Below are 19,449 nucleotides of genomic sequence, written 5' to 3'. Positions count from 1 at the left end.
AAAGAGCTGGCTCTTAGTGAATGGTTGGCCAGTAGTATTAAGAACACATGGTTGAGACTTCTGAGTTTTTGAAGCTTTAAAAAATCATTTTCTGTTTTTAATGAAGTCTGTCACTTAGTAGCTGATACTGTTTGCATTTGAAGCTATAGCAATTATAGAAAATTAGTGATCATAAATATATTTCATCTATTTATAGTCATCAGCATGAAACAATGAAACCCATGTGACCTTTCCTCTGTGCCTCCTGTGGAAGTCCATTTGTCACACTGAGAGATGGCAAAGGACTATTTAAACACTGTAGTTAATTTTAAACTTTTTCATTTGGGGTGTATGTTTGTGTGTGAGTGTGTGAGTGTGTGTGTGTGTCTGTGCTGATGTGCCTTCTTGTTATAAAATTTTGAATCTCTCCTGCCTTTGAAGAGCCGTATACTATGCAGAACAGTGAGGAGTCACTACATTTGTATGATACCACTGTCTAGATTGTTGGGCATGGCAAGGGTCCTGTGTCCAGTGTGGTGCTAGGGACACTGCTGAGAAATACTGCCTGGCCTCTTCCCTTCAGGACTTTGGGTCCAGTGTGGGTCCTTGCAGTAAAGTGAAATGACCACTGTGGAAAAGAGACCCCAAGGTCTCAGGACTATGGGGACGAGTTGCCTGAGCATTGCTATCGGCTGAGAACTCTACCACGGGACAGCGCGTTGGCAGAGTGTGACCGCAGGGCCCCACACAATAGTCACATCAGTAGTTGATGACTGAAACTGTTGACCTAGTCCGTTGTTTTCAGCCTTGGTTTCCCACTACACGGACGTGCAGTGTTTCACAGCCTCTGTGACGCTCATGGTTGAGGGGTCATCACTGGAAAGGACACCAGCTGGGTTATGTTAAAATAAATGAACATAGTTCTTAATGGACCTGGGACTGTTGATCGAGATTCTAACTAAATTAAAAGAATATCTTACAATATTTATAACAGTATTATGATGGCTAACATTGTTAACTTGATGGGGTTTAGAGTCACCAAAACAAACGTAGGCATTTCTATATGGGATTTGCTAGATGAGGTTCATTGAGGCAGGCCTACCCACAATACATGTGGGTGGCATCAACCTGTGTCTGGGGTCTAGGACTGAGTAAGAAGGAGGCAGGGAGCTGAGCCCCCGCATTTGTCTCTGTGCCCCCTCCCACTCCTGCCACCAGGCTTCCTGCCACACTCCCATCACCATCACGGTACAGTGCACCCTTGAGCTGTGAGCCAAAACAAACCCCTCTTCTCAAAGTCAGCTGCTTTTCTGACTGTATTTGCCATAGCAACAAGGAAAGTAATGAATGCAAGTGCCTTTGGAAAGGACAGTACCACGAAATGGGAGGAGGAAACTGACCTCAAATACATAGTAAAAAATGTCACTTCTCAAATACCTGTGGTTTTTAACCTGCATTTAAAGTGAATGTAAAAGCCATACCCAGGAAAACATAATCCCCTGCCCACTTACCAAATGTGACTTCATGAAAATCTACCTGGTTTTAGGTGATTATTTCTGTAGTAAGTGTATGGATAGGAATGTATACTTATACATATATGTGTAGAGTCCTATTTCTGTAGTAAGTGTATGGATAGGAATGTGTACATATACATATATGTATAGAGTCCTATGCAGCTGGTCAGTACCTTTTGAGTTTCTTGGTGATTTTTTAATTTTCTTGTAAGAATACTAAAACAACAATAAATAATTTATACATATGTAAGTTTAGATAATATGAAAAGTAATATTATTTCAAATATAATAGACATTTGAAATAAAACTTTCAATGTTTGTAGCAACAAAAATATGACAAAATATAAACTAGAATCAATTAAAATAAATGAGAAATCAAATGCTCAATTCCCAGTTGTAATTCCGTGTCTGGCTGTGGGCTGTACAGGGCATTCTGTGTCAATTTTCGTTCTTCCTCTGGAATATTCTTGTCTTACAGTCCAGGTTCTTTTCCATGTTTTAGCCTGACTTTCCATCATAACAGGTCCTTGGTGATTTTGGTTTTAGTCATTTTTCCAGTTAGTTATTAACCTATTGATTCTAAATGCTTACACTTGCTACCACCCCTTCCCCCCGTTATCCACAGTGAACAACATCCCCAAACCCTAGTTAGATGCCTAAAAGGTAAATAATTTTGAACCTTCTGTATTCGATGCTGGTTCCTATACAGAGTTACTATAAAGCGTTTTACATTATAAATTAGGGACTCTAGAAATTATAATTACTGAGGTAGAACAATCATAACAATATACTGTAATAAATTTATTTACAATTTAAATGAGTTCTGGAATATTCCTTCTAATTTTGGATAACCAAAACTAGATAAGAAAGTGAAATCATACTTAAGGGAGATCTCTGTGTGTAAATTGAATAAGGTGCTGAATGCAGTGTGGGGGCAGGCCACCTGCTTGCAGATCTTGTGTGTGTGTGTGTGTGTGTGTGTGTTTGTGTGTGTTTGTGTGTGTTCTCGTGTGCACACGCACATGTGCATGTGTATGGGTAAGGATCATTGGTCCTCGGCCTCTGGCCTGATTCTTGCATCATATAGCTCCTGTCTGCTTAGTTCCCAGGACCCTCTCCTCATCCCCCGGCTCCTGCTCACAGCTTTGTGCTTCTCACATGCTGTGTCCTCTCCTGCTGCACACTTCCCCTCACTCCTCGGGGAGCCTCTGCACTGCCAAACACTGTTAGTCCTTACACCTTGCCTTTCCTATCAGGAAGAGAGAGAAGAAACTAGAAAGTGCTTATATTAAAGAAGATGCTTTCAGGTTTCCGGGAGAGTTCCATGGCAAATAACTCACTTGCTCCTTGTAGCGTGTATTAGAAGGTAGAAGCAGTCATTTCCTATCAGGTAGCATTGGTCAGGAAAAAATCTCAGACTCATGGGAAGAGCTCTGGTCCTGTCTTGTGTTTATTATAATGCACTGTTACTTTTTTGTTTGAAGCCCCAGGTTACCTCTTGAGTTGAAACAAAGTATAAAGCTGGGGAGATAGTTGAGAAACAAGGGACCTGAACTTGGTCCTCTGAGGACAAAGTACAAGCTAGCCGTGATGCTGCGGCTTGCAGTCCCAGCTCGGCGCTGGGAGGCAGAGGCATGTTCCTAGCTCCAGACCACTGAATGACCCTTCTCATAAAAGGAGGGAAATGAAGGTGGCCGCCACCTGAGGAATGACATTCATCCTATGGCTCCTCTCCCCAGGCTGCCGTCTGGCTTACATATGTGTGCATGAATAACTAACACACAAACACACAATACAAATAAATATATTTACCTTCCCTCTACTGCATTCTTTTTATGAATCAGGTTGTAAACATCTTAGAAAGAAGCAGATGGGAAATACGCTAGCCTTTTTGAGCCTCATATAATTTATGGTATCTCATATGGTTTTTTCCCCTTTGCCTTTTTACATTTTCAAAGCTATTAAGCAGATAGTAGTGAGCAGCCACAGGCTGTGTTCTGTATATGGACCTTAGTTATTGTTCTCTCCAAAACGGTCTCTCTGCCCCTCTGTGTCCCTTTCTCTTCATCCCAACCCTTTAGCTTTTAACATAATGGGTATTTTTTCATCTTTTGTTTATATGAAGTTATCTTTTATGGGGGGGGCTGGAAAGGTATAGAATTTGACTTTTTCAAAATGCTTTAGTTGCTTAAAATTCTATGTCCCCTTAGTGTGTCCTTTGAATAAAAATTCACAAGAATAAAACAACTCAGCACCATGTAACGTTAATCAAAACACAGGAACTCCATCTTTTCTGCTCCTGGGGTAGAATGCTGTGAAGTGGGTGATTCATGAAGAAAACAGTGTGGGTCTGATGGCTCTGGAGTGTGGGAGGGTGAGGACCAGTGCTGGCACCTGGGTAGGGCTGTCTTACTGCGCTGTAGCCTCACAGGAGGTCCTGGTTATGTCTCAGGAGAGTGACAAAGAGCAAACCCACTGCTGCAAGCCATTCTGCAGTGGCTTGCATGACATGGGTAACTTGCCATTAGCCCCTACCTCCCCTACTCGTCATTGGAAATTGTTTTCAACATGAATTTCAGAGGGGGCAGCGATACTGAAGCTATAGCAGACAGCAGTCCCTCCCCATGGTGTAGATCATATGTACACTGGCTCAGTCATTTGCGGTAGTGGTTCAAGGAATGGAAGTGATTTATACTGAGAATGTGGTCAGCTACTCTCTGTCTTGTGGAGTAAGGCCTATGACAGAGGCCTAACTCACTGAAGGAAACGCAGGTATCGGTGCAGAGGCCAGAGCCTAGGAGAAGCCCCACTGGCTCCTACTGGCAGATGCTTTTCTTCCCAGGTGAGCTGTCTGAAGCACTGTTAACCAGACTCACATGTTCATGGGCCCTGATAAAAACAGCACGAGAGAAAAAGACGGGTTTCAAATCAGTGGTCTGCCTCCCAGATCACATTTTCCCTTGGTTATAGTGCTTTCTCTCAGAGCAGGGATCCAGGCTAGCCCAAAGGGGTACCGTGGTTCAGTATAACTGGTAATAGAGAGCCCATTCTCATATGCTGGTATCAGACCCTGTGCATGAGACTGGAAGAGAAAGCATGTTGATCCTCATAGCTTAGTATGTCAGGCGGCTAAGAGCAGATGCTCCATGATACCTGCTCGTGTCTTCTGTCCTAGCACGTGATGGGCAGAGCTTCCTGAAGGAAAGAGTGGTCTCTTCACTGTGCCAAACTTGGAGGAAGGGCTCAACATGGGGAATAAACCCAGTGGCTGCGAGCTAAGAATGCTTGTTGCTGAAAAAGAAACAGATGTCAGAGTGTCAGTTGAGACCCATGTTCTCTTCTTGAAGGAACATGGTTGCCTTCTTCCCTACACAGTTCTTCATGCATGTGGTACTGCTGTTTAAACCCTAGGGAATGACCATTGCCATTTTTCTTCTCGAACATTCTGTACAGTCTCCTTTCCCATGAGTAAGAGATGTAGGCTTGCTTGTGCCTGTGGTGATCTGAGGTCCTGGAATACAGCAGAGTCCTGTCGTGATAAGAGGCTGTTTGCTGCTTGCTGGTGTATTCCCTCACAGTGGCCTTATGATTCTGGGAAGGATTGAGAAACAAGAGGATGCTGCTTGCTGAGGAGATGAGGAGGGTTTGCAGGATGGTGGTAGTAATTGCTAACCAAAGGCTCAGCACCTGACTGTTGTCTCCTTCCCTAGAGAAGGGGTGTGAAGGATGCTGCAGGAAGCATTGACTCTGCTGAAGAACGTTGGCAAATTATAACGTAAAGATTAAGAAACTGTAGAAGAATTTACAGTGTTTCTATATTCTTCTGCATTATCAGACTTGTTATCTCCATTTCCATTTTTGTAAGACCTCTGCTCCTCACTCCACCCCTGCACCAGCCGATCAGCCTTGTTGTAGACCATCCTGTTCTAACAGAAAGACCCAAAACCCCAAGATACCCAAACATGACTTACCTAGCTTGTAGGACAGTTAATCAGCATACTGATAGTGTCTGTTCCTGAGGTCGAGTTTGTGGTAAAGGCCCTGGGCATGGCAGAAGGCTGGATAAGGGAGAGCAGGAGTGTTGTGTTACAAAACTTCCTGTGGAGATACAACACACTTGTCTACTTATCCCAGATAAGGAATCTCATAACGAACCAAAGTACAGGCACTACCAAAAATCTACCTGGTGAACCAATAAATTTGACTAGGGTTACTCAGAGGAACATAGGTGAGGGGTTACTCAGAGGAGCAGAATGAGTCAAAGACAACTGTATCACCAAAATCAACCCAGCCTGGGTGACATCTCACAAATGCTGGGACCCTGGAGCACACTGCACAGCCTAGAGGCAGCTCAGCAGCTTGGAGAGTGTCCTTTCCAGGCACTTCATTTATCTTCACCTCTCCTAGACCACTCTGCCAGTTTCTGTTTCTTCTGGTCTGGTGTCAGAGTCTTTGGAGCTCAGCTTTCTCCTGGCTGAGGGGACTCAACTCTTACTGTTTACTTTGGCATAGAGGGTTCTAGTGAATCTAGTCAGATTCAGGGACTTCCTGAAGCTTGTTTACTTTCCTGCTTAAGGAGCTTCCTGCAGGATGGAATATTTTCATCTCAGAGGAAAATTTTATGCAAGGGGGGGGGAGGTAGCATTTTGACCATAGAAAATCTGTTGGCCAGCAACTTTGTATACAATACTTACTTTTCTATATTTTTTACTAAGAAAATAGATCTTTATGCTAGTCTTTTGTCTTTGATTCTGGAACAATTTAAAATTTATCAAAGGGGAAATACAAGTATTATTTGCTGACAAGGGATGAAGCATGCAACCAACCATCCAGAGAAACAGAGCAACTTATGGAAGCTTTGTTTAATGTTTGATGTCCATACTTCTTGAGTCTCTGCTTCCTTAGGAGTATGTGTTTTGCTTCCTTAGGTGTGTGTATATGTGTGTACATGTACATGCAGACACATGTGAGTGTGTGGGGGCTTATATATATGGGCACATATTAGTATCACTGACAAGGTTACCAATCCAGGTCCAGTGGACCCTAGCATTAGTGGTCAGAGTAAAGATGGTCTGGTTAGGGGAAAGGGATCCAATGGCAGTCAACAGAGTCAAATACAGTCCCTGCTCCAGTTGTTAGGGGACCCACATGAAGACCAAGCTGAGATGCATTTATTTCTGCTGCAATTTGATGTCCCAAGGTGGGATAGTACCCAAGGGGGGGCTTCTCTTCTCTGAGGAAAAGGGGGGTGTAATGGGGGAAGGGACTTGAAGGGTAGGATTGGGAGAAGAGGAGGAGGCAGAGGCTGCAGTTGGGATGTAAAGTGAATAAATTAATTAATGAATGAAAATAAAAAGGTATGGCTTCCTTACCCTTCCAAATCCTCAGTACTGAAAGAGAAATGGGTGTCATCATACTCTGTGTCCAGTGCACAGTGGGCAAAGAGCTTGTGACTATTGAGAAGGTGGTAGAAACAAGTCCTGGGAAACATGCCAGTTTCAATGTCTTTATATAGTAGGTGAGTGCTTAAATAGTGTTTGCATTTTCCAGGCATTGTGCTTTCAGCTAGAAAGTGACCGTAGTATAGGGCTGACACTAGTGAGAATTTACAAGTCTGTTTTTGGTATAACATTGTTGAGAATGTGTAGCTTTGAGTTTTAATTTAATTGGAGATCCTTGGCTTTTAGGTGCATGTGAAGCTTTCCCTCCTCCACCTCCTTGAGCATCCCCTGGCATCAGTGCCAACATTGATAAGGTAGATGGATGATGTAGCCATCTGTGGCACCTGATAACACGTTGCTCACAAGAGTCAGGTGATAAGGCATTTCTCTTCAAGTTTGAATCTCAGCCTGATAATACTTATAATTTAAAGAATATTACTTCTCAAGATTGGTTGCTTTTTGGACTCACCTGAGAAATATTTTGAAGTGCTGATTTAATTGGCACAGGGTGCAGCCTTGGCATCAAGATATTGTTTAGAATAGTAATAATAAGTGACTCGAATGTGCAGTATTGAGACTGTGTTTCATGAGCTCTGTGAAGTTATCAGACCAGGACCTGGAGCAGTGTCAGGAAGGGTCACCCTCAGTCCTTCCTCTGAGCTTTGGTGAGTCCCGAGACAGCTGGAGATTTGGGGAAGGAGATTTGGGAAGTGGGCCTGGCTTTTACTTGTTAAGAAATGTATGCTTAACCTGAGGAATCCTTTTGTGTTTTTAGTATCTCTAGGGGAAAAACAGACTAGAATTCCTTGCCAGTGTGATGGCACATGTTTGTTTCTCAGTTCTTAGGAAGCAAGGCAGGAGTGTGGTGAGCTGCAGGCCAGCCTGGTCTACATGGTGAGACCTTGCCTCATAAGTAAATAAGTCAGTCTCCGCACACCTACTGTCAGTAGAAGACTGAAAGCACGGTGGACTGCACAGTTCCTGCTGATCCAGGCACCAAGTGAAGAGGGTGTGTGCAGTCTCCATAGGAGTAAGCAGACATTTACCGAGGGTCAGAGACCGTGGGGCAGGCCTGCTAGAGAGGTCAGCAGGATGTCCTGTGTGTCTGTGTACATTTTTACCCAGCCCTGACTGGAGTTAACAGCAAGGTGGTCAGGCCCTGCATTTAGCTTGTCCTGAGTTTGAAAGTACAGCACAGTGGTGCCTTGTCTGCTTTTTCTCTCAGAATTCAAGATTTCCTGAGCTCTGAGACTGAGACAGACTTGCTGAAAGCTGTATAGCCAATAGACACGAGGACTGACACGGTGGTGTCTGTGATTGGAAATTCCAGTCCAGTGCCTCACAAAGAATCTTCTTGTCTGTTCTATGACTCTCTTTTTGTCTTTGTCATAGGAAAAGAACTTTTTGGTGCCCAGTCAGCCTGTCTTCTCTAGTCTGCTTCACTCAGAGTCATTGTCCATGTTCCTGAAGCTCAGAGCCCATCAGTAGACACTAATATCCCTTCAGACCCCTTTACTGCAATAGTTGAGTCTTTAATTTTTGCATTTTTCAGACATTGTGTCTAAAATTTCAGCTAGAAAATGAATTTAGTATAGGGCCGACATCCACCCTAGCATCTCTCCTTCCCTAGTCTTGGTTAGTTTTTTTTTTTTTTTTTCCAAAGGTGTGATTGTTAAAGGAGAGTGATGGTTTCCAAGATCTTGTGGTCTGAGCAAGTCTTAAAAAGTTCCATTTCTACATGCAGGGACTCTGTGTTGTGTTAACCACCATCTCTGTGAGAATACTATGAATTCGGTTTCTCTCTATCTACTTTCTGCATTCCTGTGGCCAAGCTGCCCCCACCCCAGACTGCTTGCTGCCTGCCTCTTTGCATTTCCAAGTCCTCAATGCTCCCCAGCCTGAGTGTCCTTCCTCTGTTGATGTTGTTCCTTCTCACACAGCAGGACTTGTGTATTTATGTTTCAGTTACTTGCCCGTAACACTTTTCATCTCTGGTACACATGGTTAGGATTAATTTTTATTGAACTTAAGTTTTTATTTTTATATTCCTATTCATTATAGGTAATTTAGTAATTGAAGAAAATAATAAAGTATAAAAAGAAAAAATACTGATATATTGGAAGGCCTCCCTTTTCTGATCAAAAATGGAGGAAGAGGACTGGATATGAGGAGAGGGGAAACCACGGTCAGAATGTAAAGTGACTAATTAATTAATTACTAAATTATCCAAATGGAAAATACAACTGCCACGCCACCAACTGCTGGGGTGGATGTGGGGAGCAGGAGCCTTACACACTGGGTAGGAGTGGAGTGGAAACTGCTGTAGCCACTCTGGAAATTAGTCTCGAGGTTTTTAAAAACCAGAAATAAAACTACTCTGACTTAGGCCAGAACACATACGTTAATGTACCACTCTCAGATGTGTGTGTCTTGGTGTCTATATTTGTTTAGTCTGCCTGCCCATTGATACCCAAGTCCACATTCCTCTTTGTGGTACAGCATCTTCCTTTACCTAACATATCTTGAATATCTTCCCTGAGAAAGTACTTTTAAGGGCCACTTTTAGAAGCTAAATGCTGGCGTATGTCATGGAAGCTTTCTTTAATTACTCTCCTGTTATACATGTGAACCCTTCCCATACCATTGGTAACGCATGTGCTGTCATAAGCACTGTAGCAGTACTTCTTGTGTTACATGCTTGTGAGGGGGGGTCAGGTGACTTCAGCTCTCGCTGTATTCTCTGAGTCAATGGAATTTAGTTAGGGGAACAGGAAGGCAGGGAAGGCAGCTGGATGAGGGAAGGCGCCTCTGGGTAAGAAGAGAGTCGAGTGGGGTGGGATGGGACTTTCCAGGACAGACTCCTTTATGGACCTTGGGTGGAATGGACATCATGAATTTGGACTCATCTCTTCGGATACATATGTTAATAATGCTGATTACTCTAACATCAGGTCCCCTTTCTATTAAGTATTCAGGCTTTTGTTGAGAGTACAGTCAGATGTGACTTAATCAAGAACACTTTGGATATTGTGTGAGTCACTTTCTCTCCTTATCCTGTTGCTCTTACAAAATTATATACTGACTAAGCATGTCTAGTCCCCAAATCCCAAGTCAGAAGGGCTAGAGAATCTGAAACATTGCAGACATGATGATCATCATGAAGAAAATTCTGTCGTTGACTCTACATGATAAATCTCATGTGAAAATGTAGGTGACCTAGAAATGGTGTGTAAAAGGACCTTCAGGCTCTGTGTAAGAGGTGTGTAGGAAACATCAAAAAATCTCGTGTTTATACATAAGTGTCATTTTTAAGATATATCACATATATGAAAAGAATTCTGAAATCCAAAACATGTCTGGTCTCACTCCGCTAGGTTGAGGGATGCTCCGCCTGTACTGTGCTTTTGATGAGGGTTGAGTTTATGGTGCATTACCTGAGTTGGTTATCTGTGCTGTGAATGGTCTTCTTGACATAGATTTATATTTGTATAAAATTTGTTCAAAGTGTTGGTTTTGTATTAGCTTTGGAAAGTAAGTCAGAACACCTGTGAATCTTCTGTTTTGGAATTCTTTAGAAAGTGTTGGATTTTTTTACTTACAAAAAAATGTGACAAGCCTCTAGGCCTAGAGCTTTACTGGAAGCCAGTTCTCTCTCTGTTGCTCCCCTTGTCTTCATGTCGTCTGTGAAGTCTTTCTGGTCAGGCTTTCTTCTTCCTCTGTCAGTTTGATAGCTCGATCGTGTTCTATCTTTTTTTTCCCAGTTTGTTAGATTCATTAACTCAGAGGTGGATTTGTGTTTTTTTTTCTCATTTATTTCACTGTTCTGTGATTTGAAACATCAGTAGTCTAGAATTCCATTTTTAGGTTTGCCAGAGTAGGTTGGTTCTCTTCCCTGCATCGGTCCAGAGGTCATGGAGATACAGAGCTTGTAAGTTAAGAGAGGTTGCTAGTAATGGCAGACACTCTTGGTTAAGGGCTCAGCAAAGACTTGGAATGTTCCTTATGTTGAAGAGTACGTGCACATGCTTAAGTGTGCCTTGTCATTTGGTGCTATACTGTGGTCTGTCTGGTGTCACTGAAGTGGCCCTGGCAGTCGGCAGACAGTGACAGGGGTGTTCCGACCTATGGTGAGAGGCAGAGGGAGTTACGTTGCATTCAGGAGTGAAACCAACGAGCTGACATTGCTGTTTCTTTTCTTTCAGTCAAATGACAGTAAACTGGTGACTTTTTACAGTTTATTAGGTTCTACTTTTTAACTTTTTAGTGATTTGTGAGGAGGACATTGAGGTTTAGAATAGAAACTGTAGGGCCAACCCAAGAAGCAAAAAGCACAGCACTAGAAACTGACATGAACCTTGCACACAGCAAACCCTGAATGAGTCACCCTGTGGAGTCGATGGTCCCAGATCACCACAGTGGGGGTGAGGGAATGTGGGGGCTGTCTCACAATCAAGTACCCCATCTTTCCAACCCTTTATTCCCCTCTTCTCCCCAAGTAAGAGTTAGAGTAAGATGTTGTTGCTGGGCCATTGCAGTGGGTATGTTCCTCTATGTTGTGACAAAACCTGACAGTAGCAGCTTAAGGAAAGAAGCATTTGTTTTGTCTCATGGGTGAGGAGTGCCATAGGCCATTGAGGCTGGATGTGGCAGGGTGTTGATGACAGTGTCTCTGACACTGTGTCTGTAGTCAGAAAGCTGAGAGAAGGGACACTTTCTCCTTTTTTATTTAGTCTGTGACTCCACCTCATGGGGTGATACTGCCCACATTCATGGAGGATCTTCCCACACCAGAAAGCCTCTTTGGAAAGGCTATCTAGGCATGCCCAGAGGTTTATCTCTTTCATGGTTCTAAATCTCATTACGGTGACTATCAAGAGTAACCATCACCACCATTACTGAAGATGCTCCGTTTTATCATGATGTCAAGCTGTAGCCTGGCAGCCAACACTGAGTCCTCAAGGAAGTGTTCTGAGGACAGGACTTTTCATATTTAGTAGTAAAGGATGCAAAGGACAGTGATGTGAACACATTTGTTCCTGAGTTATTATTGTCCCCTCCCCCCACACCCCCAGGATAGGATGTAAAACTGCTTTTCTTGCTCTGGGTCACACTACAAAGTATATATTCCATTTACTATTGGTACATTATCTTGTATGAACTACAATCACAGACTACCTGACCACTATCAGAAATTTCAGGGGTAGTGTTAAAAGCACATCATGATTGTAAAGTACAAGTTAGGTGTGAGGAGGACATTCTGTGAAAACTGACAGAGGCAAAGCTCCCCCAGTTCTAACTGCAGATGTCGTTCACCTATTGACCTGGGGCTGCAGGGGAATGCTTCCTGAATACAGTTAGCCTAGTCAGGGCCCAAGTCTATGTGGCATTTTTGTCAAGACAAGAGGCAACCGAATTGAAAATTGAAAAATGAAGTATTTTGTGATCAAGGTCATTTTTGTAAGCAAGTGTGTGACGTGTACACAGAGAGGTGTAGCCAGCATCAATATGCTAAATATCCACACAGATGTGGCCAACCTCAGCATCCTAAATAACCACACAGAGGTGGCCAGCATCAATGTGCTAAATATCCACACAGATGTGGCCAACCTCAGCATCCTAAATAACCACACAGAGGTGGCCAGCCTTTGTATTTTAAATAACCATTTTTAAAGTATTTGTTAAATCTTAAATTTTTGTTGCTTTGAGCGACAATAGAATCCATTAATAAAAAGCTGCTTTTCTTAAATAATGTCAAATTATATGTGCATAAACTCTAGAAAGCACAGCCATTATAACTGTTAATATATGTAATATATGCATCGTTATTTATTACTAATGTTTAGATGAACTGCTGGTTTAGTAATAATAGTTCTTTGGTAGTAAAACGGTTTTTTTGTTTCTCAAGGGCTGTGTTTTTAAGTCATATGATTTGTTTATTTATAGTTTGAATATCAATAATGTCCTTAATACTTTGTTTAAAAAATAACCTTTAAGCTTTGTCACTTGTGCTTATCCAGATTCACCCTAGCCTTTGGGTTTGTTTGTTTGTTTGAGAAAAAAAAAACAAATGCTTAATGCTGGGTTTACGTTTTTACACCATTCTTTTATTTAAAGCTTTAACTGTTATACAAAATCATATAAATTATACATCTTTGTGAGCAACATGATATTTCTAGCTATGTGGCCATTGTATAATGTTCAAAATCGCTAAAAAATACTTATTTCCCCAAATATTTATCATTTTTTTGTGGAAAATTTCAAAGTCCTTTCTTCTTGTGCCTGGGATTTGTCTAGGGTCTTGCATGCATTAAACATGCTCCATCACCAAGTACCATGTTTGTTTTGCTTTGAGAGAAAGAGAGAGGGGGAAGTGAAGGAGAGAGAGAGAGAGAGAGAGAGAGAGGGAGAGAGAGAGAGGGAGAGAGAGAGACACACAGAGGTGTTTTCACAGATTTCCCAAGCTCCTTGCACTTGCATTCTGAGTCTGATAACTACCCGGAAGCACCCGCCCCCACACCCCGCCCCCGGGCGGGGCGGATCTGGAATGCAGTGTAAGGCCTCAATTCTTTCACTAGCTTGCTCCTTGCCTGCTGTGGTCCCCGAGGTGTCTGAGCACTTGGGGGAAGTTGGATGAGTGAGCTGAAGGTGGTTTGAGCTCTGCCTTTCTGGCAGGAGATGGAAGGGGACTGCAGCAGAGGTAAAGGCCTCTGGTGCAGGATGCTTCTTTGTATTTAAGAGAGTGATCTTGTACCCGAGGCCATGGACTCCTGTACTAGGACTGATAGGTGGAGACAGTCCAGGGCTAGTGGCATGTGGAAGAGGCCAGAGGCTGTCGTCCGCTTGGCACAACATTGTAGAGCATTTATCTAAATTATACTTGGATGAGATATCTAAAATGCTATGTAGTTGTTGGCAGCATGCTTATAGAGTACAGAGTAGTACCCTGGGAAGTCTGTGCCCTTTGTAATCAGCATTGGATCTGACATTGGACTTGAATGAATTATTCTACCATCACCATCATCAAATTTGTATAGCCTTACAAAACTCACAAAGAGCTGAACATGGATGTATTTATAAACCTGATTGTGCTTGGAGCCTGAGACTAGTGGACATCAGAGCCTGGGAGCACACGCCCCTTCCTTCCCTGTACTGCAGCAGAATTCAAGTCCTGTTGTGTCTGCAATGCTGAGGCTTGAACCCAGGGCCTTGTGAGTGCTAGGCAAGCACTTTACCCACTGGCTATTTTTCCAGTCCTACCTGCTTCCGTTCTTTTTACTTCCAGGTCTAGTCCTTCCTGGCCCCAGTGTTTTTTCCCCTGGGCTGCACCTGCCTTTCTGAGCTTTGTGCTTAGTCAGTAGTTCCATGATGGTTTCCTTTTTCTTTTCTTTTCTTTTCTTTTCTTTTCTTTTCTTTTCTTTTCTTTTCTTTTCTTTTCTTTTCTTTCCTTCCTTCCTTCCTTCCTTCCTTCCTTCCTTTCTTTCTTTCTTTCTTTCTTTTTTTTGGTTTTTCAAGACAGGGTTTCTCTGTGTAGCCGTGGCTGTCCTGGAACTCACTCTGTAGATCAGGCTGGCCTCAAACTCAGAAATCGGCCTGCCTCTGCCTCCCAAGTGCTGGGATTAAAGGCATGTGCCACCACTGCCCGGCCCATGATGGTTTTCTATGCTGTCTCTTTGCCACATCCTCTTATGTTTTAGATAGGCATTGTCAAGGGACAGACAGTATTCTGTCACAGCACTCTTTAATTCATCATTGTCTTCAGTTTTTCATTAGCTTTGTTTCTTATGTTTGTCTTAGGTTCTTTTCTGTCACTGTAATGAAATAAATCAGGCTGATTCTTCCTAAGGAAAAAGGCTTATTCAGTTCAAGATTAAACATCTAAATAGTATGGTTGCTGGCTCTGCAAGAGCCACTTTGGCCTCAGACAAGTTAGCACATTGTGCTGGAGTACCTCATGGTAGGTCACATCTTGGGGATCTGCTCATGGTGAAATCACATATGAAAGGCAGAAAGGCTGGGGAGTAGCTAGCCTTGTTTTGTACAGTATCACTTTCAAGAACTGACTCAGGTCCCATGAAAACAACCACAGTTCCTCTGAGAGCAGTTCCCTCTGTCCTAGAAACTGCCCCCTCCGCCCCGCATGCATGCACTAAGTATTCCCACTTTTTAACACTGCAGGAGTTTGTAGCACTGCTCTACTAACGACCAGCCTTACAACATGAACCCTTGGGGACACTCAGACTATGCTATGTTTGTCCACGGCACCATCTGGATTATTCAGACTGATCCCAATCTAGTGAGCATTTGTTTTAACAAATCCTGGGTTGGGTACACATCATATATAAGGAAATGATTATTTTTAGGCATACTTTTTAGCCCACAAAAATACTTCCTAGTTATAAAATTGAGTATCTAGAATGCAGTATGAGGCTGGGTCTATCTCAGCTGGTGGAGTTCTTGCCCATCATGCATAAAACCCTGGATTTAATCTCTACCACCAAGTAAATTGGGCATGGAGTTGAAGGCCAAAAACCACTGCCCTTTGGAGGTGGCAGCAGAAGGATCACAAGTTCAAGAATATCTTTCAGTGTTTGAGGCCAGCCTGGGCCACAGAAGACCTTGTCTATTAAAGTGAATGAATGAATGAATGAATGAATAAATGAACAAATGAATGAATGAATAAGATTGTAGTAATTTACATTATAGGGACAATAATTAAGAGAAGTTCTTATAATTATGAATTGATTAAAGTTGCAGATTTTGAAGGGAAGTATCCTTACTTTAATAGTAAAATTTCCACAAATAAATGGTTTCAATGTGCTACATGTCTGTCACTGCTTATAAGTAATGTGTGTGTTTTACCATATTACTTATTTGTTATGATTGATATGTGCTTTTTCTTTTTTCTTTTCCTCAGACAAAATTGAAGAAGCACAAAAAGAACTTAATGGGGCAGAAGTTTCCAAAAAAGGTAAGTAAAAAATCAGCCTGGTGTGACATCATTCTTTCAGAATTGCCCATAGGAAGGATCTCTCATAATTCTGCCTTTCCTGCCAGACGCTGGTGTGAGGTTCTGGATGTCCTGGGGAGGTCTCAGCACCACCTCCAGCGTGTTTCTCTGGTACCCATGTCCCGCTGCTGGCAATAGCTCCTGTGAGCGCTGCAGAATCCTGTCATGTAGTACATAGACTGTGTGGATACCGTGATCCACATGTGTGTTCTGGTGTAAGACAGGCATGCTTGATTGAAAAAGCTCATGCAGCTTTTAAAAAATGTTAATTATTTCAAAGGATGGTGATGACTTTGTTAAATAAGAAAACTAAACCTGAAATATAGCATATAAGCTCCTAGTTTTTCAATGTGTATGAAAACAAATCAGGGGTGTGACCTCATGTGGATATGTGTCTGTGTAAACACACATATGGGAATGGACAACGTCTGGGCTCTATTTATGCAAATGTGCTTATGAAGAGGCAGTAAGGGGAGCACTGTAACTGTTGTGTTGCTCAGAATTGTACAGTGGCCATAATTTGTGTTAAAAGTCAAATCAGTATGCAAAAATTGATCTTATGGTAGAAAGTGTTTTGTCTTCTAGGTACTAGAACCTACAAGAGATGAACACTGCATGGGAGTGTCCCTCCCAGCACAGACTCTTAGCAAGAGGGTAGCATCTCTCTAATATTGGAGGAGAAGGGCATGGTTCTCTTAGTGCTCATTTTCATGATTTAGCATTTCCATTTCCTTATTATATTCCCTAATTTCAGTGGACTATTGACAGAATAAAAAGAGCAAAATAGAATGCCAGTGGAAGGCCTTTGTCTATGGCTCATTCACTCCTTCCTTCCTTCCTTCCTTCCTTCCTTCCTTCCTTCCTTCCTTCCTTCCTTCCTTTCTTTCTTTCTTCCTCTTTTTCTCTTTTTGTTCTTTCATTTTAATCTAGACTGATTACTAACTGGATAGTTTCAGAGAAAAGACTCAATCTCCGAGTCTCCATTCCTTTTAGCAGCTCTGGGTCTGTTCATTCTGTTCATATGTAGCATTGCAGTAGAGTTAGTCTCTTCTTTAAACCTCCTGCATGCTGCTCCCTGACAACTCAGATAGGAATCTGGCCCTTGATGATTCTTGCAGAAAAGCCAGACAAGAAAGGATACATGTTACTATAGCCATGCTGTCCCCTTGTAAGATGACTAGCTACCATTGTTACATGGCCACACTGTGGTATCCAGTGGAGTTAGGACAGGCCCCTTCAGACATTGTTACAGCCAGCTCTGCTTACAACCAGGAGTTGAGAGCTGCTCGTACAGAACAAATGTCACGTGTGTTTCCTGCTTTCCTCCTGCACAACAAGTTCTCACAAATGTGAGCCAAATGCCAAGAGGAGGGAGGAAAGGCAACAGAGGTTAGAGGGAAGAGGCTGGGTACTGAGCCCCCTTGTAGTTCCAGTTGGCATGTGGTACTGGGGCCAGACTATGAGTGAATAACAAGTGACGGTGGTTTGCTCTCTGTAGCTGCTGCCTTTAGTTCTTCACACAGAAGTCCTGGCAAACAAAAGAAACCAGCTTCTCCAGCACGGAAGTAAGAACAGCAGCTTCTCTTCTTGGGCACGAGGAGAAGTCTTTCCCTACGAGCAGTGCTGAGGTCTCATGGCTATTTTCTTGCTGACTTACCTATTTTACATGAAGAAATCCACTTGTTCCATGAAAGGAGGTCAAAGAAAATGGAGTTACTTGGCTTTGGATGATGGCGAGCCATCATGATGTCACCTTATCTGCAAACATCTGACATGGGCAAGGCTGTTTTTGTTTTGTTGATTTTATTTTGTTTTACTCTACCTGGTAAATGGTCCTAAAATCCCTCATGTTTATCAAAGAACCATGATTCTCACCTGATCCTGGGTTCCCCTCCCTCTGCTCCCACCACTTTGCTAATGGTTTGGATGAGTCACAAGGCCAGCGGCAGCCAGTGTAGCTGCAGCTCTTTCAAAACAAAACCCAACAAAGAACTTGTTCATGGATCAAATTGCAATTTTTTAATGAATTAAGGAAGATCAAATATGTCCAATATAGACCTGACTTTGATAGTCATAAATCAGCAGGATAAAGAAGTGGCTTACATTAGGCTGGAGAGATGTTCAGAGCTAGGAAGCACTGGCTGCTCTTCCAGGGGACCCAGCTTCAATTCTCAGCACCCACATGGCAGCTTGCAACTATCTCTAACTCCAGTTCCAAGGGATCTGGCATCCTCACACAGACATACATGCAGGCAGAACGCCGATTCTAACGCACATGAAAATAAATAAATCTTAAAGAACAAAAACCAACTCAACAAAAAAGGAAGGGTAGAAAATGTTCAGTGTGGACCCTGAGTTGGCCAGTCATAAGCCAGTAGGTTAAGGGAGTGACTTAAAGTATGCTAATGCACCTATTCTGTTCTTTTTATCTGCTTATAGATAAGCACTAGTCAACTTTGATTTAAACGGTTTGGAGGTAGCTGTGCGCATGAGGAGATCACGCCATCCCCGAGATGTGCAGTGCCCCTCCCCAGGTGCTGTCTACTCCTTCTTTTTTAATCATTTGGAGGAGGGCATAATTGGATCCTTATTTCCCACCTGACAGTGAAGCAGATTCCAGAGAGATTAAATGTATTTAATATGTGCCTACCACAGAACGACAGAGACAGTCACGTGACCATGTGAGAAGGGAGTTATTTCTAACCATAACATTTTAAGTTAGCTATAAATTATGCTTGCTTGTTCTTAACTGGCACTGTTCTTCACAGTATTTATCTGATAGTATTTAAATAAAATGCTCTTACCAACATGGTACTGGAACATGAGTAACAGAAGAAACTGATCAGTTAGGAGCGGCTAGCCTGTGTCTTTGCATAATTGTTTTGTGTTAGTCCTATATTCTCTTCTGAAGATCGTTTTCCATGTGGCCAGTTTGACCTGAAAGCTGTGACCCTCCTGCTGGTCTCCTAATGGGCTTACAGGCATGCATTACCATAGCCTGTTTAGGTTATATGCTGCTTCTTGAATCAACTCTAGTACTTTGTTTTAAAATAGTGTTCTATGGTATTTGTCACCCATGTAAACATGTAATCATTCCTTTCTGAAGCTTTCTGACAGCCTGGTAACTGTAGGTGCTGACACCCTGGTGGAGAGATGCTCCTTTCCAGCACTCTTAGGCTCTCAGTTTGAATGGATGTAAAACTCTGTTTCATGTTTTACTTCTTCGATGGCTAAAGCACCAGAAGGCTGAACACATTCATTTACTTGAGCAAACCCCATTCCTGAGTTGCCCTGTACCCAGAACCCTGTGATGTGAGCGTGGGGAACTGGTAGTCTGTTCAGTTGGCTGCCAGTAATGAGTTGAGGTTCAGCTGCAGCAGCGAATTATGTTTGGGCTTTTTACTCATTAAATTAGGTTATAGTTAGCTAGGAGCTCAGAGTCAGGAAGTGCTGGTCACACTGGGTGTCCCAGGAAATCTAATTCTAGTATTGGGCATGTCTTCTTCCG

The 19,449-nt window shown here is 42.6% G+C and overlaps 1 protein-coding gene across 2 annotated transcripts in view; it reads left to right on the top strand.

The window, feature by feature from the left end:
- Window positions 1-19,449, top strand: part of Hivep1 (human immunodeficiency virus type I enhancer binding protein 1) — a 124,837-nt gene that overhangs the window by 53,029 nt on the left and 52,359 nt on the right. For both annotated transcript variants that reach the window (XM_028763131.1, XM_028763130.1), the window contains exon 3: window positions 15,849-15,902. In XM_028763131.1, coding sequence (XP_028618964.1) covers window positions 15,849-15,902 — 54 coding nt within the window. The remainder of the gene's footprint in view (window positions 1-15,848; window positions 15,903-19,449) is intronic.

The sequence above is a fragment of the Grammomys surdaster genome, unplaced genomic scaffold, assembly GCF_004785775.1.
Source record: "Grammomys surdaster isolate TR1022 unplaced genomic scaffold, NIH_TR_1.0 137, whole genome shotgun sequence".
Classification (NCBI taxonomy): domain Eukaryota; kingdom Metazoa; phylum Chordata; class Mammalia; order Rodentia; family Muridae; genus Grammomys; species Grammomys surdaster.
Note: the sequence above shows the minus strand (reverse complement) of the source record. Positions and strands in the feature narration are given on the sequence as shown.